The sequence below is a fragment of the Cynoglossus semilaevis genome, chromosome 1, assembly GCF_000523025.1.
Source record: "Cynoglossus semilaevis isolate Cse_v1.0 chromosome 1, Cse_v1.0, whole genome shotgun sequence".
In the NCBI taxonomy this organism is placed as follows: Eukaryota; Metazoa; Chordata; class Actinopteri; order Pleuronectiformes; family Cynoglossidae; genus Cynoglossus; species Cynoglossus semilaevis.
Genome location: NC_024307.1, coordinates 13,798,016 through 13,823,837, shown reverse-complemented (window position 1 = coordinate 13,823,837; position 25,822 = coordinate 13,798,016). Strand labels below are relative to the sequence as shown.

General features: G+C 38.9%; 2 protein-coding genes and 1 long non-coding RNA gene across 3 annotated transcripts; 2 read left to right on the top strand and 1 right to left on the bottom strand.

Moving 5' to 3' along the window:
* Window positions 1-287: 287 nt before the first annotated feature.
* LOC103380242 (metabotropic glutamate receptor 1-like) lies at window positions 288-15,344 on the top strand. The gene is made up of 9 exons (XM_008312105.3): window positions 288-1,242; window positions 1,858-2,681; window positions 3,272-3,521; window positions 6,417-6,652; window positions 10,404-10,650; window positions 10,730-10,898; window positions 11,118-11,244; window positions 12,541-13,468; window positions 14,074-15,344. Exons 2-9 carry the CDS (start codon window positions 1,973-1,975, stop codon window positions 14,918-14,920), a joined length of 3,513 nt encoding a protein of 1,170 aa, XP_008310327.1. The 5' UTR covers window positions 288-1,242; window positions 1,858-1,972; the 3' UTR covers window positions 14,921-15,344.
* LOC112488035 (uncharacterized) lies at window positions 3,479-6,556 on the bottom strand. Its single transcript, XR_003051701.1, has 3 exons — window positions 6,433-6,556; window positions 4,241-4,306; window positions 3,479-3,569 (listed from the first exon to the last, which is right to left on the bottom strand). It is a non-coding gene; the product is annotated as an uncharacterized LOC112488035 (long non-coding RNA).
* Window positions 15,345-20,608: 5,264 nt separating the features above from the next.
* Window positions 20,609-25,379, top strand: LOC103380253 (obg-like ATPase 1). The gene is made up of 11 exons (XM_008312117.3): window positions 20,609-20,752; window positions 21,022-21,119; window positions 21,220-21,363; window positions 21,781-21,908; window positions 22,528-22,703; window positions 22,782-22,862; window positions 22,958-23,055; window positions 23,155-23,298; window positions 23,591-23,687; window positions 23,787-23,909; window positions 23,997-25,379. Exons 2-11 carry the CDS (start codon window positions 21,022-21,024, stop codon window positions 24,096-24,098), a joined length of 1,191 nt encoding a protein of 396 aa, XP_008310339.1. The 5' UTR covers window positions 20,609-20,752; the 3' UTR covers window positions 24,099-25,379.
* Window positions 25,380-25,822: the final 443 nt, after the last annotated feature.

Genomic DNA, 25,822 nt, shown 5'->3' with positions numbered 1-25,822 from the left:
TACTCTAGGTAACTGCCTGACATTTTAGCACATAATAGTTATTTTTATTTTTCTTACTCTAGGTAACTGACTGATATTTAACACATAATAGTTTATAGAACAATTATAGCAGGGGAATTTAGTTATTTTGATCTAGTCAAATAACAGAAACAACATTTAAGTTAGCTTATCAATACCTAAAGATACCCAAGAAATATATAGGTATAAAAAGGTAAAGTCTTCAAAAGGTTTGATAGAAGAAATGGGACATTTTAATCAACACATTAAGCAAAAAGCTTAATAAAAAAATAAAAATAAACGTTTTAAGTGACAGTAAGAAAAACGACTGATAATCAACCTTGTATTGTATTCTATTGGCCCAGATAGTTTCAAATAAGCTAACAGTGTATAAAATAAATAGATAGATAGATATGAAGAAAATGAAACTAGATAGTAGTGGATAGTAAGATTAAACTGAAAGCAAGACCAGAAGCAGCTAAATGTTAGCAATTCATTTAAAAAAAACATTAAAAAAACACAACCTTGCCTTCAGAAATATATATATGTCAGTTTTAAAAATCATGAAAACATAAGCTTTTGTAGAAAAGTATTGAAGTAATATATATCAGCCACAGGGTGGCATGAGGTTCTGAAATGTGACTGCAGCAATAAACATGCATCACATTTTCTGGGGTCTTAAATGATGCAATGTGATTAATCACTGAACATGTTTTACATATTGTTGGAATATACATTTAAATTATAAAGCATATGAACATACAATAATTCAATTCATTTATTTTGGTGTCATAGGTTTTCAGTGTTAGTGTTCCTTTTTTCATTTTCTTTCCTTTTGTCCCTCCCTTGTAGACAATAGTCATGTTATTAGAAATAGTATCAATATATAGCATGTGTAGTAGTGGTAATAGTGGTAGGTAGAGTAGAAGTAGTAATAGAGTACATATTAGTATAAATTAAAGTGTTTGTACTTCTATTTTGTCTTCCTAGTTTAGGTGTCTACAAGTAAGTGTGTGACTGTGGTTTCAAAACAGGGACACTGCAGTGCATGTGACCTGTTTTTAAGATGCAGGAGGAGAAGCAGACAGAAAATGCAAGAGAGATAGAGGCAGTGTGAGAGAGCGAGCGAGCGAGAGATAGAGCGAGAGAGAGTGAAAGCGAGAGAGACTGTGATTTCACAGCATAGGAGCTGCTGGAGTTCTAAAGAGACTCTTGACTTGCGATGTCCCCAACTGTCTGCTGCAGGTAAGTGAAATCATGTCAGTCACTGAACTGAAGGCAGTGATTTGGCAGAAAGAAAATCTGCATTGCAACGCTCTTTTGTAGCACTCTCCAGCTTGTGCCTGTGTCTGATTATTTCTAATTAGGATGCATGTGCGTGTTGGGGATGATGTATTATACAGTAGACATGCAAATGACACGGGTTGCAGACCTGAGAATAAAGAGCTTGTGTCACCTTTGAAAACATCTGTCCACAAAAAGCACAGTCACAGTGTGTGAGTGTGTGTGTGTGTACACAAGCACACATTTACTTGAGGGTAAAACTTGAAGAAACAGACGTATGTTGGAACAGAGGAACTAGAGCTGTCCAAGGTTCTGAAACTTTGTGTTTTTATATTTTGCCTTTAAAGCTGTTAACACTGAATGTTCTGATTCAGTCTTAATGTATTTTTCACTATGCTTTACTTTGGGCTTGTATTATGTGAATTGTATTAGGAGAGAAAATTTAACAAAGTGAAAAAATCTATTTTTGATTCAAGTTTCTTGGTGGTTATACTCTTCTAATGTTTGGATCATTGCTGACCCAAAAAGTGTTTTAAATATAATATATATGATTAATGGTCTTTGTCCCATATACAGGGTGACATACTAGAGAAGAAGCAGCCGAGGTATTTGCCATTTGACCAAGAAAAGGATTAATGGACCACCATTATGGACAGACGGACATGATTCTACATTCAGCTCCTGTGGCAAAATGTCAACTATGATTTACCTGACTGCCTTTTTGTATTTGCCTATTTTGCTGTTTGAGGCATTTGTATTGTCCAAAGGAAAGTATGAGAGGTCAGTGGTGCCCAGTTCTGCCTCCCGCCTGGTGGCCAGGATGGATGGCGACATCATCATAGGTGCCCTCTTTTCTGTTCACCACCAACCCTCTGCTGAAAAGGTAGCAGAGAGGAAATGTGGGGAAGTCCGCGAGCAGTACGGCATCCAGAGAGTGGAGGCCATGTTCCACACTCTGGATCGGATTAATTCCGACCCCAATTTGTTACCCAACATCACCTTGGGTTGTGAGATCAGAGACTCCTGCTGGCATTCATCAGTGGCTCTGGAGCAGAGCATAGAGTTCATAAGAGATTCGCTCATCTCCTTGCGGGACGATAAGGAAGGTTCCAAGTGGTGCATTGAGGGGTCTCCCTCCAGCGAGCCGCCACAGAACAAGAAACCTATCGCGGGGGTCATCGGCCCAGGTTCCAGCTCTGTTGCTATTCAAGTCCAAAACCTTCTGCAGTTGTTTAACATTCCACAGATTGCCTATTCTGCCACCAGTATCGACCTGAGCGACAAGACTTTGTTCAAGTACTTCCTCAGGGTGGTTCCTTCAGATACTCTTCAGGCCAGGGCTCTGCTGGACATCGTCAAGCGATACAACTGGACATATGTGTCTGCAGTGCACACAGAGGGTAAGACAACAAACTTGAATGTTGAAAACTCTGTGAAGATTGGTAACCATGCTGATGGCTCTGCAACAAACAAAAAATGTATGCACAGGTCTTCAGGGGTTTATTGGTAACTGATCCAAAAATACTTGATCCTTATGTAAAAAGCTTCAATGAATTAGTACTTGAAGTATTTGAGTTATAGTATTGTGGTTTTAGTGTTTTGAGTAGTGCATGTATTTGGAACAGGGATCTTAAAATGCAACTGTATATCTCGCAAGGCAAACAGCTTTCTGACTTGAACTGAACCAATGAAAAGTGTTGTGCTGCTAAATTCTTATCTTTTTTTATTTAACAGAAACAGAAAACTATGTAATAACAAATTAAAGAAAATAAATCTAATAAAAACCTAACATGCTTGTGCTCCCTAAGTCCTTAGCCAACTCAGTGAGGTCACCTTCAGCCCTGGTGCTCCAGTTGTGCTGCTCTTGATTCCATAAAAAGACATGTGGGGACATAATGGACCACTTAATGTTAACGTGTGAAAATGCAGACTTTCTGTGGAGGGAGTCAACTAAAAATCCAATCCTCTGACAGTTCCTCTCATCTTTCAGGTAACTATGGAGAGAGCGGGATGGAAGTGTTCAAAGAGCTGGCCTCGCAGGAAGGCATCTGTATCGCTCTTTCTGACAAGATCTACAGCAATGCTGGCGAGAAGCACTTTGACAGGATGCTGAGGAAGCTGAGGGAGCGTCTGCCAAAGGCTCGTGTTGTTGTCTGCTTCTGTGAAGGCATGACAGTCCGAGGACTGCTCATGGCCATGAGACGACTTGGAGTAGCTGGAGAGTTTCTCCTAATTGGCAGGTTTGTTCAGTAACAGGGTCTGTCATTTTCATTTTCTTCATATGCAGGCTGAAAAAAACAACAATAAAAATCCTCTGTTTACTGAAGGAAATGTCATCATATTCAGCAATGTCAGTTTTTCTCAGCTGCGCTACTTCCTCTTCTTCTTCTTTGAATTGACGATCCTAGAACTTCAGCACTAAGGCTGAGATTCACTAAAGATGTTTAGTACAAACTTTGGTTTGAATTTATTCACAGATGTCAACCTGTGACATAAACACTTATAACGGTTTTCATGTCTTTACAAAAACTGCTTTAAAAAACGTTTTTCTTCAACCTCATTTTTTCTGGGGACATTTTTAAAATGGTGATCTTCTGGTCTGTTTGACCAGTAACATCACCACTGGCTCCTTCAGAATATTCTTTATCAACAGAGTATGTCACTGGTATTTTAATGGTTCTGTACAGAAACTAGGAGAACGCTCATGACGTCCTACTGTTACTAAATTTAGCTTCCCTCAGGATTAAAAGTGGTTTGAAGTTCATATTGAACCACAATATTCCTTTTCCTGTGAAAGCAGGAAAAGATGCTTTAGGTCAGGATTGTGATGAATAATGTATTCACACAGTCAGTCCTGCCTCTCTGTGTCAGATCACAGGCAGGCTGGCCTAAAGTGGGACAGGACCTGCAGCATAAGCTGGGACAGTGAGTGAACATCAAAGCTCATATCAGCACTTACACCTCACGCGTCTTCTTTGTGGACTGTCAACTCATCACCAGTCGTACTATGGGTGTTTCCTAAGACCTAAAGGGACAATGAAAGACAAGCTGTAGTAAATTAATTGTGAAATAATAAGAAGCTGAATTATTATGGAGGACAAGGAGAGGTGAAGACACTTCAAATAGTATAAGAGGAAATGGTATATTTAAATTGAACTCGCACTATATATAAAAATTATATTTACATTTTTATTTTATTTTAATTACTCATGGTCTATCAGTACTCTGAGATCTACTAGTAAGTTGTCATCTACTCCTTGGGCCCTGTTTTTACTATTCACAGCACATATGTCAAACTCAATAGACCACCAGAGCTTAAAGTCTGGTTGTCTTAATATAAAAGTCTATAGTAGAGAGTCTATGTTAATGTTTATTAGATAGGTGTCAAATCTTATCCATATTGCAAAATTCTCTAATTCCAGTTTTGCTTAATATAATAATAATAATATATAATTAATATATATATATATAATTTTTTTTTTTTAGTTATTTTATTGTTTTATTTATAAAGTTCAAATTCAATATTCCTGGTTGAAGCATTGTCTAGACTGTTCTATAAATGATAATCCTGTGCGACCTGCAACTTAGACTGTGTTTTAAATTTCAGAAGGTTTTTGAATTCACACAGCTGAATCAGTAAAAGCAGTACACAACACATTTGTGTAGGTGTAACAATAGTTATAGAGTTTTTGGCAGCCAGACTGCAGGGCTGGAGTGTGACGCTGAGAAGCAGATGGTCAGGTGCTGTTGACTGTGTTACACTAAACAGTGTACTGTTGGTCTGGTTTTTTGGGGGTTTTTTTAAGCGTCTGCCAAGCCAAATGTGCTGTTGGCTCCATTTGGTGAATTCGAAGTGTGAAGGTTGTGAATATTTTTGTCCTAGTGTTGATTGAAAAAGGTTAAAATACAGCTATGATTCATACTGTAGGCCTTGTTGTCCACATAGAGTGGGCTGTCAATATAACTAATCAACTGAAGCTAACACTCTTCCTGCTCTACAGTATTCTGACCAACAGTCCAAAATTGTATCTACGCTTGGTGCAGGTTGTTTTGCCATTGGATTAAATGAAGGGTTTTTAAAAGTATATCTAAAAATATGTAAAACCATATTTTTAATAGTATATAAAACTACGAGGATAGCAGTGAAATCACACTGAATGTTTTAGAGTTGAACAGCACATAAGGACAGAGGAGGCTTTCAGTCCTGGGCAGATTGTCTGCTACTGATCTGTTAATTCTCACTGGAGATGCGATTGAAGTCTTTCTTTTTTTTTTCCCTCCCCTTCTCTTCCAGCAAGTACAGTGAGAATCCTCCACCCACCCAGCCCCCTTCTCCCTCTCAGCAGAGAGGCTGAAAGTCAGGGAAACAAAAGGGAAGATGGATTCAGTCAGAGCTGGTGATAGGCGGCTGCAGGCAGATATTTGGTGCAGTCAGAATGTCATAGAACAGGAGCTCCATACTGTACGAAATATGGAATAAATCTGAGACTTATTTTAGAATCATGATTCACTTTTTCGACCTTGGTCAATGGTCTATTTAATTTTTTAATGTCATTTTACGAACAAATCCATAAAAGGCAAGTTTTTTGGCATTCAGGTAGCATGGATTGTTATGTTTATATTTCTTAACAGGGTTTTTGGCTCTGAAACTTTAGCCGTCAAGGGTCTTACTATATTTTTGATAATTGAGTTGTTTTAGGGTTCGTTTTTAGATATCTTTCAGCTTCATTGTGTCTAATTTGGTCCATGTTGTTTCTCCTTTAAATATATATATTACATATTATATTTAAATATTTGGTCTCCCATGTATGGTATTGCTGAGTTTAAATTGACTTAAAGGCTTTTAGACTAAACCTTGTTCATATTTCATTCATATTCAGATCTTTGATTCCATTACTATGGCTACATCTAAGCTTCTAAGGTTAACTCATATTTATTTTTATATAGTATTTTTACTTTTCTCTCAGTTCTTTAGCTGTTTAACCAAGTTTAACTACAATTTTAGCATATTTTGGCCTTTTTTTTATAAGATTCATTTGGGAAAAAAGATCACTTATAGCAAAAAGTCATTCTGGGCTACCATTTAATTGTTCCATGTCTAGCTCTTTCTGAGGTTGTTAATATATATCTTTTAGTGATGGCTGGGCTGACCGTGTGGAGGTGGTCGAAGGATATGAGCAGGAGGCTGTTGGCGGCATCACCGTGAAGCTGCAGTCAGAGGAAGTCTCCTCCTTTGACGAATACTTCCTGAAACTGAAGCTCAGCACCAACGTCCGCAACCCGTGGTTCCCTGAGTTCTGGCAGTACCGGTTCCAATGCCGTCTACCTGGACACCCACAAGAGAACCTGAATTATGCACGGAACTGCTCAGGTAACTAAACTCCCTTCAGGCGGTTTTAATGTCAGTCTGGGTTAACCTTTTTTTTCCACCAGCAGTTTGCACATCAGCTTGTCTTGTTGACCCGTTCTGATTTGTGCAATACCCAAAAGACCAAGTCAAATAGCCAATAAAGTGGAACACACTTTTAAATAATGAATACGAATGCCACAGGGTACAATTCTCTCTTAGTCAGTCTAATAATAACACAGTTTTTTCACATTTATTTCTGTGATACTTGACCTTACAGACGATGATGAACTAGGTAAATTAGACCAAGGCTAAAGCAAATGTGTTAGAAAGCTTTAGAAACAATGCTCAACAAGCATGTTTCAAAAAACATACTTTTAATTACTGTTCATTTGCAATTTTTCCACATACGTAATACCTATATTTACGTTTTCAGTCTGGAAATATACTGTCAAAGTTCTCCCTGTTTTTCACCATGTTTTGAATGTATATATATATTATTTAACAATAACAAACGTAAATATAAAAGGATGCATGCTGAAAACATAGAATCCATACTTTTCAGTTATCAGCTGTTAAACCTCTTCAGTAGTTTTATTTTTGTCACTGCATTTACTTTATGTTGTTCTTTTATTTATTTATTTTACTTTGCAGAATTCTAATGTTTTTTTTAAATTGAATGATTTATATAACCAAGCTTCTTTTTAATAACATATTTATAATTATACAAGATTAAGACTCATTTTATTGTATTTATAACCCAAACTGCATTTGTTCATCAGGCAAGTGTGTGTGAAAATGAGTGAAAAAGTGTCATAGACTATATATCAGAAATGGATGTAGCCATCTCATTTTTATTGCTACCAAAATAGGAGTAAATAAGTAAGAGTTTGCTTTCTTCACTGGCTGCTGATGTAACTCTATAAGGAGTTAATGGAGCTACATCAGACAGAAGTAGAGAATCTCTGCTTGATCTCCCAGGCAGTGTTTAAACTGTGTGGCCATGTCCATTTTTAATATACACCGTATGTTGTTGACAGCTTCCATCTGGGCCTTTTTTGAATTTTCAATATGAATTTAACCTCCCAGTTCTATATGAGGACACAGAGCCACACGTAGAGCCCACATACATATTGTCCAGTCAAAACCAATTCTCATGTGGAGACCCACATGGAAACGCTGTTGGAGAATTGAATGTTGTAATGTTCTTTTTAAAAATGTGTGATTTATGTTTTTATTTATTTATTTATTATGTAGAACTTAAGGATGGTGAGTGACTTTTACTTTTTACAGAACCATAATGAGCAACGGTTTGGCAATATACATAGAGGTCAACTGATATTAAGGTTACATTGCATTACTAGGGCTGTCAAAATGAACAGGTTAATTGCATAAAATAGTCTGTGTAAAAATAATCTGATTTCAATTTTTAGATGCATTTTAACATTTGAATTTTAAATGCGCACCATCCATCAACATGCTCACTTGCTCATTGCTCTAATACAGAGTCGATTAGCATGCTGTTATTTGCACACACTGCAAAAAAAAAAAATGTTTTGAGCTTGAAATACCGTCTCAATGTCTGGTATGCATTAGCGGGGTCTACAACTTCAAACTATTGTGCGACTGGTATTACACTAGCTGCACTGAGCCCAGGGTAGTAACTTCACCTACAACTGACAGTCTGACTGAGACAACTGACAAACTGATTGGAGGGGACAGTAGACTGATTATTATTGTTGAGGACTTCAACGTAGTTTTAGAAGTAACTTTCCATGCATTCTACAAGCCAAAGTCAAGATGCAACGTAATGACTAAAACAAACCAACACTACAAGCCAAAGTCAAGATGAAACGTAATGACTAAAACAAACCAACACTTTGAAGCTAAGTTTTATGTTATAGTTTTACGCATATTTCTTGATATCTTTCCTTTTTTTTATAATTCCAGGATTATAAACATTTTATTTGTCTTATAATCAGTCAATAATCAGATCAAAAATTATAATTGTTTGACAGCCCTACCATGACGTTTTAAGGTTTTTATTAACATAATCATTGTTGTTGTTGATCTCAGTCAACCTCTAATATATGAAGCTATTGGGGTGTTTTTTTTATTTTATGTTTTATTAAAAACACCTTCATTTTAATCTACATTTATTCCATTGATTTAGCTTTAAGGCAGTTGTGTAAAACAGCCCAATAACATTTGAATACGACTCTGACTGGCTGATCCAGCTGTAGTTGCATGTAGACAGAGAATAACAGCAAACATACTTTGCTTTTAAAAATCCATGTCCATTCTTTCACTATGACAGTGTAATCATACAGAGAATGTTTAGTGATTATGCAGCCCACCACTGTAGGTCCTCTGCTCTGCATGCTGTTATTATGACGTCATTGCATCATCATGGTCAAAATATAGACAGTAAATACAGTCTGGCAAGTGAGAGTTGCAAACGAAAGGATCCATTAAACTAGGTCATCGCCAGCAGCTTCTATGGGGAACAGGGTGAGAACAGAGCTGAACTGTTCCTGTTCTTTTGTTGGTTTGTATATTATCAATTCAACCTAGTGCCACATTCAGTTACAGTACTTAGTAATTATAGAGACTGTGAGCTAATTGAAATTACAATTTCAAAGAACCCGTGCGTCACTGGGAGCAACTGCAATATACTTGTGGTTTAATGTCTTCGATCTGGTATCTAGTCTTATCTCAACCACTCAACCCAAAAAGTGTATAACAAGAAGGATACCCATTCTAATTTTTTTAATTCACAGCCTCGGTTGCAGTACCGATATTTACCTGTAGGGCATGGCTATGTTTGTCGACAATACTACTTCAAATTTGAAACCTTTGGCTCTGAAACTCAGTCTGTCTGACCTTTACACACACTTCTAGCTCTTGGTCCCAGGTCATCATTAACACAGCACACCTCAGGGACAACTGTGTTTGTGGGGACCGTAGCTCTGGACTTCTTCTATCAGTCGTGAACATTTTTATTGAGAAATATTAGAGCGTCATTTGCTAAAAGCCATGTAAAGGGCAAAAGCAGCATTTATATTCAAGTACTTGTCTCTTTTTGAAGTTAAGTACAAAAAATGGCAACACATAAATTCATGTCCGTTGTGTTCATACAAATAGTTTTCAGATTTAAAAGCAACTTTTCCTAGTTGTTACCAAAATAAGAAACTAGTACAGTAGAAAATAAAGTGAGACAGAAAGGAAACAAAAATGTTTGTGTTGACTGCATGTTGTAGTGAAGACATCAAGCTAAAAGATAGAGGCAGCTAAAGAAACCTGCTCTCCCTGCTTCCACCCTGCATTACACTGAACTGATAGGGTGTATTTGTATTCGTGTCCCTTTTCAACAAAGATTCTTTTTTTGTTGTCTTCTTCAGTCATTTTCAGGGTCAAGGAGAAATATATTAAAGAAATGAAGATAAAGTTGAACAGTGTATTAAAGCACCTCTAACTAAACTTTAAACCCTCATTTTTAAAAGGGACCATTTTCTAGTTTCAAACCAACAGAGAAACACTTGCTGTTTGAATGAAGAGATGCATTTCTGAGCACCCTATCACTCCTTTGTAATAAGTAACACAATGCTAGACATATTTGTAGGGGACAGTTCTACAAGTTACAGTAGATCCTGACTGCATAACATGCTAGCGCTTGCAGCAACGTCGCTCCACCTGTAAGGCTGCTTCGTTAAGAAGATTAAACTGAGGTACAGATGCACGTGATTGGCTCACTACTCTCCCGTGTCATAAACAGGTTACGAAAGTCTTGTGGATAACTACGTTCAAGACAGCAAGATGGGTTTTGTCATCAACGCCATTTATGCCATGGCCCACGGGCTGCATGACATGTACACGTACCTCTGTCCCGGCCACGTGGGGCTGTGTGACGCCATGAAGCCTGTGGATGGAAGCCATCTGCTGGAATTTCTTCTCAAGACATCTTTCGCAGGTGTTTCTGGGGAGGACATATGGTTCGACGAGAACGGAGATTCACCTGGAAGGTAAAAACAAATAGAGAACTTTCTTTTCTCCACTTTCTCCACCTGAGCAGACATTAACCTTCTTTATCCCTACCATCAGGTATGAGATTATGAATTTCCAGCGCGTGACGCCTGGTGTTTACGACTACATCATTGCCGGCTCTTGGCACGAGGGAATACTTAGTCTTGATGATGACATAATTCAGATGAACCGCAGTGACTTGGTCCGCTCTGTGTGCAGTGAGCCCTGCTCCAAAGGAGAGATCAAGGCAAACAACTATATTTTTGTCTTTAATTAATTCATGATGAAAATATGTCAATAGTTTTAGTTTGTTATGAAATTATAGTAGATTAGAGCAAATACGTAATGGCTGTCACTATTAAAAAATATGCCCTTTTGAAGATTTATTTAGCCTTAAGTCTGTATAATTATATACCTTTTCATTTTAAAATTGTATAAATTGAAATTGCATGCTTTTTTTGGACAGGTGATCAGGAAGGGAGAAGTGAGCTGCTGCTGGATTTGCACTGCATGCAAGGACAACGAATATGTTCTGGACGAATTTACATGCAAGGCCTGTGAACTGGGCTGGTGGCCTAGTGTAGAATTAGAAGGTGTGACTTCTTCATTTGTTAAATTCAACTACATTTTCTCTGAAATAAAATTTATTTGTAGTTAATAAACAAGGCATTTGAACCTGCAACTTAAAATATTTAAAGCATTTAAGGCAAGATAAAATCCATAGCATCTCTTTTCGGGATGATAAATTAGCACTTCATCTGCATAACTGTTGATATTAATCTCTTAAATATGTCCACAACAAGAAACCTCTTAGTTTCTGCTTCTCTCTTTGTTTTATGCTATCGTGTATTGTAGACAACCCTGTGTACGTGCAGTGGTCACAGGAGGAGTTCCTGTCACATGATTGATGTTTTTTTTGACATTAAGAGTTCCTGGCCTTCATTCCACCGACTGTATGCTGCAGAGAATTTCCTGTCCAGATTTCTGCAGCACTATTCCATAAATTTGTTATGTCCTAGTTTCATGGTCTGGCCATGACATCTGAGAGTCATTCATCATCTTCACCATGTTATCCATCAAATGGCCCCACTTCACTTACTACTCTCCTATGGCCCACTTTCAAAGGCCTCCATGCTGCTCAAAGACACTTTCCCAGGAGCACCATGCTGTCTGTGTGCTCCATGACTTACACTTTTTAGAGAAAAAAAAAAGTTATAAACCCTGTAGAGGCACTTTAGAAAGAAACACAGCAGGTAAAGCATGACTTCAACCTAATTCTGCTGAACTCTTCTGCACATTACCCTTTGTGTCCTACATATGAACTCCATCAAATATTCAAAGGCGTGATGTCCACATGAAGTAGAAAGCTAGTCCTATTTTAATCAATATAAAACACCTGTCCTGCTGCAGTGGCCCCTCCTCATTCCATGGTTACAGCCCCGCCTGGCCATGGCTCAGTAGGAAAGGGTTTATTTATAGCTGAGCTAAAAACCTACTTTTTTTACTTGCTGCATCTTCTCTGGATAAAATGCATTTGGTAAGTTCTTAAAACATCATCCAATAGGACAACAACAGTGACGGAGGTGTTAATGGAAATAAACAAGGATAATGATTCTAGAAGAAAAGCATGGTATAAAAGTGCAAAAACTCAAGGATATGGTTAATGAGAGTAGACATCCAGATAAGTGTTTGAATGTGGGCTTCTTCTGGCGATACTGTAGGACTTCCTGCAGCAATGCTTGGTCTACTCAGGAACGGACCTATACGTGGGCTGAATGATAGTGTCCTTAATGCAAGAAATGGGCCATATTAGGCTTCAAATATTTGGTCAGAATAAAGTTTTCTAGGAATGACTATGTATTTAAACTTCTTTTTTTCCCCAATTTCAGGCTGTGAGCCAATTCCTCTACACTACCTCGAGTGGAGCAACCCAGAGTCTATTATCCAGGTGGTCTTTTCCTGCCTGGGCATCCTGGCCACATCGTTTGTTGCCTTTGTGTTTGTCCTGTACCGCGATACCCCTGTGGTCAAATCCTCCAGCAGAGAGCTCAGCTACATCATCCTAGCAGGCATCTTTCTGGGCTACCTGTGTCCCTTTACTCTCATCGCTCGTCCCACTGTAGCCTCCTGCTACCTCCAGCGGCTGCTTGTCGGACTCTCGGCCGCCATGTGCTATTCTGCTTTGGTGACCAAAACCAATCGCATTGCTCGCATTCTGGCAGGCAGCAAGAAGAAGATCTGCACTAGGAAGCCAAGGTTCATGAGTGCTTGGGCTCAGGTGGTGATCGCCTCCATCCTCATTAGTGTCCAGCTCACTTTGGAGGTCACGCTCATCATCATGGAACCGCCGGAACCAATAAAATCCTACCCCAGCATTAAAGAAGTCTTCCTGATCTGCAACACAAGTAACCTCGGTGTCGTGGCTCCTCTGGGCTACAACGGCCTGCTCATCCTGAGCTGCACATATTATGCCTTCAAAACCCGCAATGTTCCTGCCAATTTCAATGAAGCCAAATACATCGCCTTCACCATGTACACCACCTGTATTATCTGGCTTGCATTCGTGCCAATCTACTTTGGTAGCAACTACAAGATCATCACCACGTCCTTCTCGGTCAGTCTAAGTGTCACGGTGGCTTTGGGTTGCATGTTCACACCGAAGATGTACATCATCATCGCCAAACCTGAGCGAAACGTCCGTAGCGCATTCACTACCTCTGATGCCGTGCGCATGCACGTTGGAGATGGTAAGATAGCCTGTCGAAGCAACAGCCTGCTCAACATGTTCAAGAGAAAGAAGAACGCTGGCAACGGCAGGTGGGTCCGTTAATTGAGTCTGTGAGTTTTGCTCCTTCGGTTCCTCGGGGATGCTGGTTTTCTCAAAGTCCCTTCTCGAAGGGAACCTGAAGTCTGACTGTAATCACTTCCATGGGTTCAACAGGTGTAGAGTCTGATGGATGGATGTAGGTCAGAACTCCATCCACACAGACATCTTAACATTTAACCTGTTGATGGGGTGAAAACGAGCATCTCTTTGTGCCGATGGATGATAAATGTAATGACAGGTATAGAACCGAGGGTTTCTGCAGGATTCGGATCAATAAAAATCCAAGCTCTACAAGGCTTTATTATTGCCACAATGACATTAGAAATACTTTCATTATATCACAATATGTGGTTCCTCTGGGCTTGAACCCAAGAACTTAAAAAATGATAAATTATACCTAAAAGATCATTAAAATAGACAAATTAGTTTTCAATTCAAATGACGACCCTGCAGATGCCTTTACATGTTATCTAAAAAAAATAATTTGAAATCGATTATTCATCAACTGAATCAAAACGTGAACCAGAAATTCTGTGTTTTGTCCATACATTTCTGGGTTCCTGTGCAGTAACAGCCGTTTTTATTTTGTTCATAGTTCTAATGGAAAGTCTGTGTCATGGTCTGAACCAGGTGCAAGACATCCTCCAAAAGGGGATCATACATGGCACAGACTGTCAGTGCATGTGAAGAGACAGGACGCAGGTTCCAATCAGATGGCTGTCATCAAACCCTTAACTAACACGTACCAAAACACGGCTCTGGAGTTCTCCGACCTCAGTACCAAGACTTTATACAATGTGGCTGAGGAGGAGGACGAGACCGAGCCGGTCAGGTACAACCCCCCCACCACCCCTCCCATTATAGCCCACAGCCAAATACCCACACGTGGGCTCATGACAGATGTGGACGAGGTGGTAGAGCTTTATACCCCCGAGCATGTGCAGAAAAACAGCGCTCTCTCACAACACGTCCTCATGGAACGCCACCTGCAGGACGAGGTGATGGTGGTGAGTAAATTTAAAGATGACATGCCCGTGCTTGGGGATATGATGAGCATGCCTGAGGCCATAAACACCGGCCTGCCTGTTTACCCCCAGGTTCACCTCATCCAACAGGAATCTGACCTTGACCCGTACGACGAGGAACCCATCTCCCCTTTGGAGGAGGATGGAATGGACAGTGAGCAGTTTGGCCTCCTTCAGGGCTACATGTACAACAACTCACAGATTCATGAGGAGGAGGGGCTTCTCCAGCTCAAATTAGGAATGGGGGATTCTGTGGCTCTTATGCCTCCTCCCTCCCCCTTCCGCGACCGCACTGGTCCTCCAGTGAGACCTTTCTCCAACTCACCAATGTCCGAATCAATTTTGTGCAACACTCCCAACTTGACGTACGCTGCTGTCATTCTCCAGGACTACAAACAAAGCTCCTCCACTCTGTAAAAGACATCAGTTGTACTGTACTAGTTCACATATATATGGGTTGATAAGAAACAATGCAGTTTAACTCTGTAGCTTAGGTTATCCATGATAAAGGGTAACAAGAAGGTGCCATATTTTAAAATCATTTTAACATGTAGGATGCCAATTCAAGACAGTGCCATAAGATTTAAGGATTCTAACTAGAATATAAATAGTCATGTCGTTCTCTTTAATTTAAATTTTTTTTTTAAATAATTCAGCAAAATAATAGGTAAATGACATGAAACCTTATTTTAAAAAGGTAGGTAAGTACTACAGAACTGTTGAGAACATTTTGAAGTCTGTAGTACAATTGGTTTTAATCATCACATTATGTAATTTGTGTCTTTTTAAGAAGCAGAGCATTTACAAGAATCATACTGACACTGGAGAAATTATTTTATTACTATTATTATTTAATTATTATTATTAAGTGGTGCTTTGGCCCCGAGGCAATGTCTCTGTCAATGGTGTGGAACCCCAGGGTTCACCTCCTGGGTGAGTTCGAGGTTCGAATCCTGGTTAGGGCGGTTGGTACCTTCCAGTGGACTGACCACCTGAAGGAAGGGTGGGGGGGGGGTTGGTACAGGGCAGTGTGAGTTGGGTGGCGACTGCTGACCCAGTAACGGATAAGTGGTTGAAAATGGATGGATGGATGGATATTATTATTAATATTGTTATTATATATATTGTATTTATTATCCAGTAAACCTTAATCTACATCTTGCTACAGTTAGCTTAGCACATAAAAAAAAATTAAAAAGCCAGCGTCTTCAAACAAAACAACAAAAAATACTGTAACAGTCAAGTGTGGTTTTATCCTCAAACCTAAACATTAAAAATATAGCATTTTTAAATGTGATGGTAGATTTACAATATCATCAAAAGTCTGTATTTATTTCCACAAATCTGTGTTGCACAAACTTGTGTGTATGTGTATTTCAGTGATTATTTTATATTATTATTATTTATGTCTATCTTTGTCCCAGAATCATATTGTTTTGAATGTATTTTTTGTTAATTTCCAGGCTATTTATTTAAATTTTTTAAAGGGAAAACCATGTTTCAAGTTAGCCTAACTAACTAGCTAAGTCTAGCTAGTTAGGCTAACATCTAGACACATCATAAAGAAGGTTTGAGGCTATCTTGACAGGATTTTAGCTATTTCTGAGCTATGCTTTGTCTCTTAAGGTACTGTTTTAAACTTCTTACATTTTACATAAGCTTTTTGTTGGTTTTTTTTACGAAAAATACTGCCATTTTAGTGTACTGATGAATGTAGCAGAGGGCGCTCAAGTGCCACATTTTAATTTCTATCCTCTTGATACATTTATTTTAGGTTTTATGTTCCGTAGTAAAACTAGCTTTCAAATTTGTATCTTTTATAAATTAGTCGTCTGTTTTTGACATGTAAAATTCACATATATTATATGAGTACACATGCAGTAGACTTTACAAATGTATGGATAGCGAATAATATTTGGTATTCAGATAATATGCAGTACAGCATTAGGAACAGTAGATGTGTTTGCTTCTGTTGTGTTGATTGGCTGTTTACATCAGTCCTTTACCTAAATGACTGTAGAAGCCTAATGACATTAAGTAATACGGTACTGTAGTTTGTTTGAGTGTAAAAAGCTATTTGCAGCCTATTACAGTATATGCACTATATGAGTTAAGTACTACAGGTTGAACAAATACTCTAGAGCATTTAAAAATACCTTTTTGTTTTGAGTAAATGAAATATTTTTATGCTCTTGTCGTCTTTTTTTCCAATTTAAACTGTAACGCAGCACAGTTCTTGGTTCACTTCCCCACATGACAAATGGGCCATAATGAGTAATAATCCAACCAAAGGACAAACGCTGCAGGTAACAGTAAACGTGTAGAGTTTGGGGCTAGAGTTGATGGATTTGGTAATTTGTTCAGGATAAATGGCAAATACAAGCAGTTTTCTATCTATAATGCACTACCATCAGGGAGGTGTCTAACTGGAGCCTCGTTTATTTTGCAGCAGGACAAAAACCCCTAATGTCATGATGAACTATCTGAAGCACAGATAAGAGAGTCCTTCATGTAATGGCTTGACCCCCAGCTCGACCCCCACCACACCAACCCATTGTCACTGAATAAAAATGTATCATTCACTTAAGGTTTGCTCAACGTTTCTGGAAATCCAGATTTATTCCCAGTCAGTGTCCAGAGTACTCTGTTGTCAGAGTAAAGTAATTTAACAATCACAGCTAGAGTTTACCATTCGCCTGTATATTAAAAAAAAAAATAATGAAAGGTGATTTTTGCCAAATCCTTTAACACCACATACAGTACACATAGAGGGCTTGAAGCATAAGCTCATATGATAGATGTATTTTCTTTCCCTTTCCCCTTTTACTGAATGCTTAGCTGCAGTTCTGAAGTTGCCTCTCATCCAGATTGATCAAAATCTTGTGGCGTCCATATTTAATTACATAAGGGTTTTACTGCTGCATATGCGTGATCTTTAACACCTCTGCTGTACGTACTGCTAGTAAAGTATTAACACACACATGTACCACTGGCAGCAGCAGATCAAACACTTTACTCCACGAATACTGGACATTAACAGTGATGGAAATCACGTGTACACATGGATGAGACAGCTGCCTTACTTAACAGCCAATGACGCTGTGTGACACAGAGAAGCATCACTGGGACTGGATCAAAGTGTTCCAGGCTCCGTGGGGGTGCCAGCGCCACGTCATTACACTGCCACAGACCAAAGAACCAAACACTGGAAGCTGCTGCTGCTGCTGCTGCTGCTGCTGCTGTGTTAACCTCCAGACAACACTGTCTCTCTTTCACCCGTTTTCTTCCTCTGAATATTATAGACACTTCATAAGAACATCTGCACTGATAATTGAGTCTGTGTTCAGGAGCTGTGGAACTGTGAAAGTCGTTTTCTCAAGGCACCAAAACAGAAATGTCAAGAGAAATTTACTCAGTGTCCTGAATTAGTTAATAGTTCAGCTTGTAAAAAATGTCTGACCTGCCCCCCACACCACCCCAGTGACTATAACGTCCTGTTAATGGTTTGGCAGTGAGATGAGCTGCAGTGAGTCCCAGGCAGGACCTGGTTTTATTAGAAATAGGAGAAAGGTTTTCAACACATGCAACAATCTTCAGCCTTCAGAGGAGAGTCAGTCAGTGAGTCAACTGATGTGGAGGCCTCATCAGACAATACTGTACCTAACAATTTACATTCCATTAGTCAGACACGTTATCTACAAGGAAACCATTGCAGACAGCAACATTTACTGTATACAATGTAAGTTATTAGTGAAAATGCATATGTTCTTAAGCAGTGGTTCCAAAAAGTGGGGGGGCAGACCCTAATTTGGTCATTCTTATTTATTTGTGCCACAGTGGGAAAATTACTGGTTTGTATTTTGTTTTCTGTATTTGATAAAAATTATAAGAACGAGTTTTGTAGGAATTTTATGGTTTTAAATGGAATGCAGTGGAGATAAGTGGAGAAAAGCAAAAAAAGCTTGGAGACAACTCACTTTAAGAATCAAATGAAAAGAAAATGAGTGATGAGGTTTTTCAATGATGTGCAGCAAAAAGTTAAACTGTGGGACAAAAGAGGAAACTGGGCAGATTAAGCTGAAGATATAAAACATTTAAAAACATAAGCTAAAGAAAGTTAATAGTTTACTAAATATATAAATAAGTAAAATTAGTTAATAACTTGGGAAATATATTTGAAATATATTAAAACATAAAAGCTTAAAGTTAGCATTAAGACGATTACAATTGGAGAATTCTAAAAAGATGATCTATAATAAGTTGAAAAAGGCTTTAAGAAGCAGCTAAATCAGTTGTGAATGGTGTCACCGTCTCACTCAGCACTCACTGGAATGGCTTAGGGAGATTTAAGGAGAGTGAGAGAGTCCTTGGTTTACGTTCACTGACATTGTGTGTATTATTTTCCTTTATTTTTGTACTTTAATCTGTTCTAAATCTTAGCCTAAACACAGGTTCTGTCCAGTTCAGGCCGTCTCCAGGTAAGTTCTCTTCAGTAGATGTTCAAATCTAGACATATGCTGCTCTGTTGGTTTTAAAGGACTCCACCATCCACTATGGCCCTGAATTAATCTGCAACAAGAGCGCCTTTGGCAAACTTTACACCTCTCATTACAACAGTGACGGAAGACGTGACACACAACTTCTAATTCTGGCCATGTGGCCCAGATACAGGAGACCCAATTCCAGGAGTCAAGCAGAGTTGCTGCCCCGATACTTTTTTACATCGGACACAAAAGTGGAATCTCTTAACTTGTTGTTTATAAATATGACAGTGTGTGGCAGCGTGTCACTCTGGCTGCAACACATTCCTTTCTCTTCTGCATTCATTATTGATATTGTCCTATTTATATGCTCCGCAGCGTGCACTTCTCTCTGCCGCCTTTACTCATATATTCATGGCTGCATAAAAATTTCAGTCAAGCCAAACTTGTAAACAGGTCAACAGAGAATACAGCAGTGTATGAGGCCCTGCTGTGCTTCTGTCAGTCAGCGTGTTGACAGTCATCGACGGCTCAGCTATAAAAGCCTGTATTAGGCACAGTATTAACAGTCCTTGGAGGCAAAAAAGAGCAGAATACTAAAATGAGTTTTTATTACATAGACCAAGTGTATTTTGTACTAAAAGAATAATCATTCATCAAATTAACATCATCAAAAATCAACCTGATGAGTAAGTCGTATCTCTGAATATTATGGTATGTCAAGAACTCACTTGGAGGAGAAGATTATACGCTGCTCTCCAAGGTGCTGAGTTTTGGCTCAACGGCGACCTTGGTAGACCACACCACCTAGTGTACATTACGAGGAGATGCAAAACATCACAAAGGCCCACTGCAGATACTGAAGTAACCCTTTATGGCAGTGTGTCGCAAACCACGACACCGCTACAAGTGGTGTTATTCGGGCTCCCTCTAGTGGTACAAAGACAGATTGGATTAAGTAAATTACTTGGCTTAAACATACAACTGTCAGTCGGGGATATTTCAATAAGACCGGCTTCTCAAAATGTCTGAGTTTCATTTTCAAACTGAGTAGTAACCCCAACATTAATAGCCTTCTAATAATGTCCTATACCAAACGGGAAGTCACCCATTTTTATTTCAAATATTTTCCCCAACATTTTCTTGCAAATGCGTAGTCAAACTATCTTATTCTGTTGATCTGATTGATCTGCACACTTGCATATGCCGCGAAATGACAAAAAGACAAAAAAAAAAATCAACATTACAGCGTAAAACACAGGGTTTTAAGTCACAGTCTGAATCACAGAAACCCGTTTGAATCAATTCATTGTAAATTAATTTATTTTAATTAATTTTGCCCCGATTATAACTAGTCGTCGTAGAAAAAATGTAAATAACTTGATTTAGACATTTATACTGTAAAAAAAACAGCATCCGTGTGACGCGGATGCTTGAAAGTAATTGACATAAGGGCGACACCCTGCGGCCTAACGGATAAATAGGGTAAAACGAAATTATTATGTCCTTGCATTAATAAAATTACATTATACAAAGAGAAGGTTATAAAGTGGGTTAGTAAGTTTGAATTTAAACTTAAATGTGTTTGACGTATTTCACATACCTCTAACTTGCCCTTAGCCATTTCTTTCATTGACCAATCACAGAACAGCAACGACAAAACACTTCCGCTTTGATCAGCAGCTTGTCTTTCCAGTCGAGCGGCCGGTGTGGCGATAGTAGTAACGTGGACCCCACCTAACCTAAAATCCGAAAAACACATATAAAGGTACTGGCTCAGTATGTTATATAGTTTATTAACTCTCCATCTGTTCGAATCTAACGAAAAGGCATACTACACTCTGTCTTTGTTAAATATGCCCTGGCTTAACGCGATCCAGGATAACCTGAAGCTAATGCTAACATGCTGTGTTTAAATGAGCACAGGAGAGTCTGGACACGTTTTTAGAGTAGCTGCAGAGAAACTGGTGATTGTGCACAGAACCACGGCTGCCGCGTGTTATACTGACATTGCTGTAATGGTTTTAACTTTTGCAGATGCCCCCCAAGAAGGCAGAAGCACCGACAGCTCCCCCTTTAATCGGACGATTTGGTACATCTCTCAAGATTGGAATCGTTGGATTACCAAACGTTGGGTACGTAGTTTTTGCTAAAACGTAGTTTTGTAAATATTGTTGATCGTTATACAGATTTGAGGCCGATCGTTGGTTTATTCTGTCCCTCTGTCAACTACAGGAAATCCACTTTCTTTAACGTCTTGACCAAAAGTCAAGCATCTGCAGAGAACTTCCCATTCTGCACCATCGACCCAAACGAGAGTAGAGTACCTGTCCCTGATGATCGTTTTGATTTCCTCTGCCAGTACCACAAACCAGCCAGGTGTGTGAATGAATGAACCTTCAAACCTATTATCAATAACATACATTTAAATAGCAGCTGTCTGTTTGTCCACAGTGCACACTCAAGTAAACATTTTTTAGACTTCAGTGTCTGCATTTGGTTTTTACTCATTCCTACTGTCACTTCACACTTTGTGTGTGAGCTTTTCACCATTGTATAAAGACTTCAGACTCCAAGACAAGAAGTTGCCTTGCAGGCAGAAAAGTTACCAACGTTTCAGAGTGGGATTATTTACACTGAAGTGATGTGTTATAGTACAGCAGTATTGTGTTCACCAACACAGTTGACTGAGATTGATCTATATGTGGTTTAATTTCTTAAAACTTTCAATAACGGCCCTGAATGATACGATCATGGCATCTCACTGACAAATTCCTTTTTGCTGTATTTCTGCAGTAAAGTCCCCGCCTTCTTAAATGTTGTGGACATTGCTGGTCTGGTGAAGGGAGCCCACGCTGGACAAGGTCTTGGAAATGCCTTCCTCTCTCACATCAGTGCCTGTGACGGCATTTTCCACATGACACGTAAGTTGTCACTGCTGCACGCAGCAGCTGTTGCTGTGTGGTTTGGACATCTGACGGGGGCGGGGAGAAGGGAGTGGGGTCAGTCACAATACTCGAAGTTAAAAAGGGAAACTCTCTTGACTCTTTACCAGTTCATGCCGAGGCTAATTGGAGTCCTAGGTGTCAGTTCATGTATTTCAGTCCTCAAAGACTTGTTTTGTTGCATTTTTAAAAATTTAAATAACAATTTTTATGTGATGTCTTTATGTTAAAAGTACCCAACTTCATTTGTTTAATTTGAAAATTTAAATAAACATTAGTAAAACCAAGGGCATCATTTTAAGATGTTCTTTTTTTTTTACATTTCAAAATAGTTTGACATTTTTATCAGTAAATAGAGTGACTTTCAACACTGATTGTTTTCTTGATTGAGACTTCTACTCATTTAGAAGTTGGAGTATTGGCTTGCTGAATCGTCACATCTTTTTGAGTTTAAGTAAGTTATTTAAGTTATTTAAATGAGGTATTGGGCGTGGTACCAATATTGGCATTTAGGTATCCCTAGTTTTTGTTTGTTTTTGAAATGTGTGTAAATCTATGTTACAACCTGGAGTCTGATGCCAGTGTTCTCATGTTGTAGGAGCTTTTGATGATGAGGACATCATCCATGTGGAGGGCAACGTCGACCCAGTGAGAGACATCGAGATCATCCACGAGGAGCTGAGACTCAAAGATGAGGAGAAGATCAACTTTGTCCTCGACAGACTGGAGAAAACTGCAGTCAGAGGAGGAGATAAAAAACTGAAACCTGAATATGTAAGTAATGTCAGTCTGAGAGGAGCATTCAGGTAGATTTTTTTTGTCCACACACTCACCTACTTCCTCTGGTTTCAGGACATCATGTTGAAGGTAAAGAACTGGGTGGTGGAGGAGAAGAAACATGTCAGGTTTTACCACGACTGGAACGACAAAGAGGTCAGAACACAGAAATCCACCTCAGAGTAATTACCTGTGTTAAAACTCAAATTCTTTTCAGACACGTGTGTAAAAAATTGACCGTTTTGCCACAGATTGAAGTGCTGAACATTCACTTATTACTGACATCCAAGCCAATGATCTACCTGGTGAACCTCTCAGAAAAAGATTACATCAGAAAGAAGAACAAATGGTAGGCATCTGCTGGAGTTTGAATCTTGACACACATCACATGTAAGGATAAAGTTGAGTCAACATAAAGCTCACCAGATGCTTTTTTTTACCATTTAAGGTTGGTAAAAATCAAGGAGTGGATCAATGTTCACGACCCTGGTGCTATAGTCATCCCAGTGAGTGGAGCTGTGGAGTCCAAACTGCTGGACATGGAGGACGAGGAGGAGAGGAAAAAGTACTGTGAGGAGCATAAGACACAGAGGTGAGACGTCAGTTCAGTTCAGAGAAATATATTAGCAAAATAATAAAAAGGAGAAATATTATTCTTAAGATAGATTACCTTCTTGGAACGCCGGTCAATGTCATGCAGCCTGCATGTACTCCTGTGTGTGTGTGAGTTTTCTCTGTGACTGCAGTTTCCTCCTACAGTCTAAAAACATGTTCATAACAGAATTAGGTTGATCGACACTCTATTGACTATAGGTGTGAATGGTTGTTTGTCACTAGACTCCAGAATATTGCAAACAACACACTTTTTTCTCTGCTTGTTTTAGTGTTTTGACCAAAATCATAAAGACAGGCTATGCAGCTCTGCAGCTGGAATACTTCTTTACAGCGGGACCAGACGAGGTGCGAGCATGGACAGTCAGGGTGAGTGCAGCTGGGTTTTGAAAATTTGGTGAAAAATGTACTCGTTTCTCAGTCCTGAAGGAGGTGGTGTGTAAACATGGTTCTGCTGTGGCTCAACAGAAAGGAACCAAAGCTCCTCAGGCTGCAGGGAAGATCCACACCGACTTTGAGAAAGGCTTCATCATGGCTGAGGTGATGAAGTTCAACGACTTCAAAGAGGAAGGCAGTGAAAATGCAGCAAAGGTGGGCATTTGTTTTACACACAGCCAGAAGTGAAAAGTGCCAACATTGTCATTTACCTTTTCCTGATGTTCACCATCTGTTTCTCAGGCTGCGGGGAAATACAGACAGCAGGGCAGGAACTACGTAGTGGATGACGGGGACATTATCTTTTTCAAATTCAACACACCCAACGCCCCCAAAAAGAAATAGAGAGACGACACGCTCACCAGAGGGAGAACTCAGAATACGGCTCAGTCCTGAGAGCTGCACTGTCTGTGGCTTTTACACTTGTCTCATAAACTCAGAGGATTAACGTGGACCTGAACCAGAATTTCTTCAGAAAAGTCGTTATATTACCTTGTCCTTACAAACAAATACACACATTCCTATGTGGAAGAACAGGAGCAGATGTCAAGTTGAAAAGAAACAGTTGAAGCTCTGCAAATGTAAACAAAAAGTATAGCTGAAAATAACTCCAGTGGAATATATTGATAAGCATGTGATTATCAGGTTGAAATGATGAGCATAAGTGAACTAGTGAGATAAATGTCAAAAATCTGAATTCTGAAATTATAAATATAAGAAAGCAAATTAAATGGATGTATATCTGGAAAAAACTAGATAATTTGTCATTTCAACAATGTTTTCTATTTGACTTTTCACCAAATACTTGCAAATTTATTTCATATTTTTTTGCTGTTACATTACAACTTTTAGACTATAATTTAGACTGTTTACATTCTTGTGAAAGAAAAATAAACTGTCGATTGCATGGCCCTACCTAAAAACTAGACCTAATTGAATTCACCTAAATGGTTAAATTATGCAAATTATTGCCTAGTTTTTAAAAAAAACCATGTTTGGGACCTTTTACACATTTTAAATGTTTATAAACAAACTAAGTTGTTTTTGTTAACAACACATTTTTCAGTTCCAACATGTTTTACTGGATACTGATTTTGTTTTCCATCAGTACCTGGGACATGAACTTCTAAAACCTGTAACCATTTTCTGAACAGTGTATAAGACTTTCCTCAAAGACGGTGAATTCCATCTCAGCGCCTCTGCTGCGCTGTATTCTGAGCAGATTTGTTTTAGACAAAACAATGCAGGCGCCCTAACACAGATGATATTAAACTGCACACTCAACTGCTTTTATTGACTTGGTTGTTTTGGCTGTGGCGTTAAAAAACCCAGACTCTTTACATTATGATTATAATTCTGCTTAACGAGACAATACTTCTTTGTGAATCTGCACAACTACAGGAACAGAGAGCCGAGCATCATCTGTGCTGCATCTGGACTTACCCCCACTCACTGCCCCCACAGGGTAAATGTCTCTTTCCTGCCCCATTTTACAACAACTTACCAAAATACAAACACCAACACCAGCTTTCTTTGTTAACTCAATAGAGATGCTGAGAAATGAGTAAGCACCGCTATTATCATGCCTTGTCCAACTGCACGTGTCAATAAATGGAGGTAAAACTGTTTTAGCATTTTTATCAATTTATTATTTTTCACAATACTTGAAGCTCAAAGTTTTTTGCTGCACTACTCAAAATTTGAAAAACACACTACAGGCTGATCCAACTTTCATGTAATGCCCTTTAAACAAGTCAATGAGGATGTTGCAGGCAGCAGAACGCTCTCCACGGCGTCTCCAGACTCTGTCACGTCTGTCACAGCCTAAGTGGACAGTTCGATTTCACAGAAGTGTGGTTAACTTGGCGTTACATTGTGTTGTTTAAGTGTTCCATTTATTTTTTTGAGCAGTGTATAATGTTGGATATCTAGTTCACAAAAGGCTGTGGTAGTTTTAGATGTGTGTGGTAATGGACGCCATCTGGTGAACATAAAAGTTGCACAAGAACCTTAGAAACTTGAGTTACGGCAGAATTAGACTAGATTACCACAACGAAACGGAGGTGAAA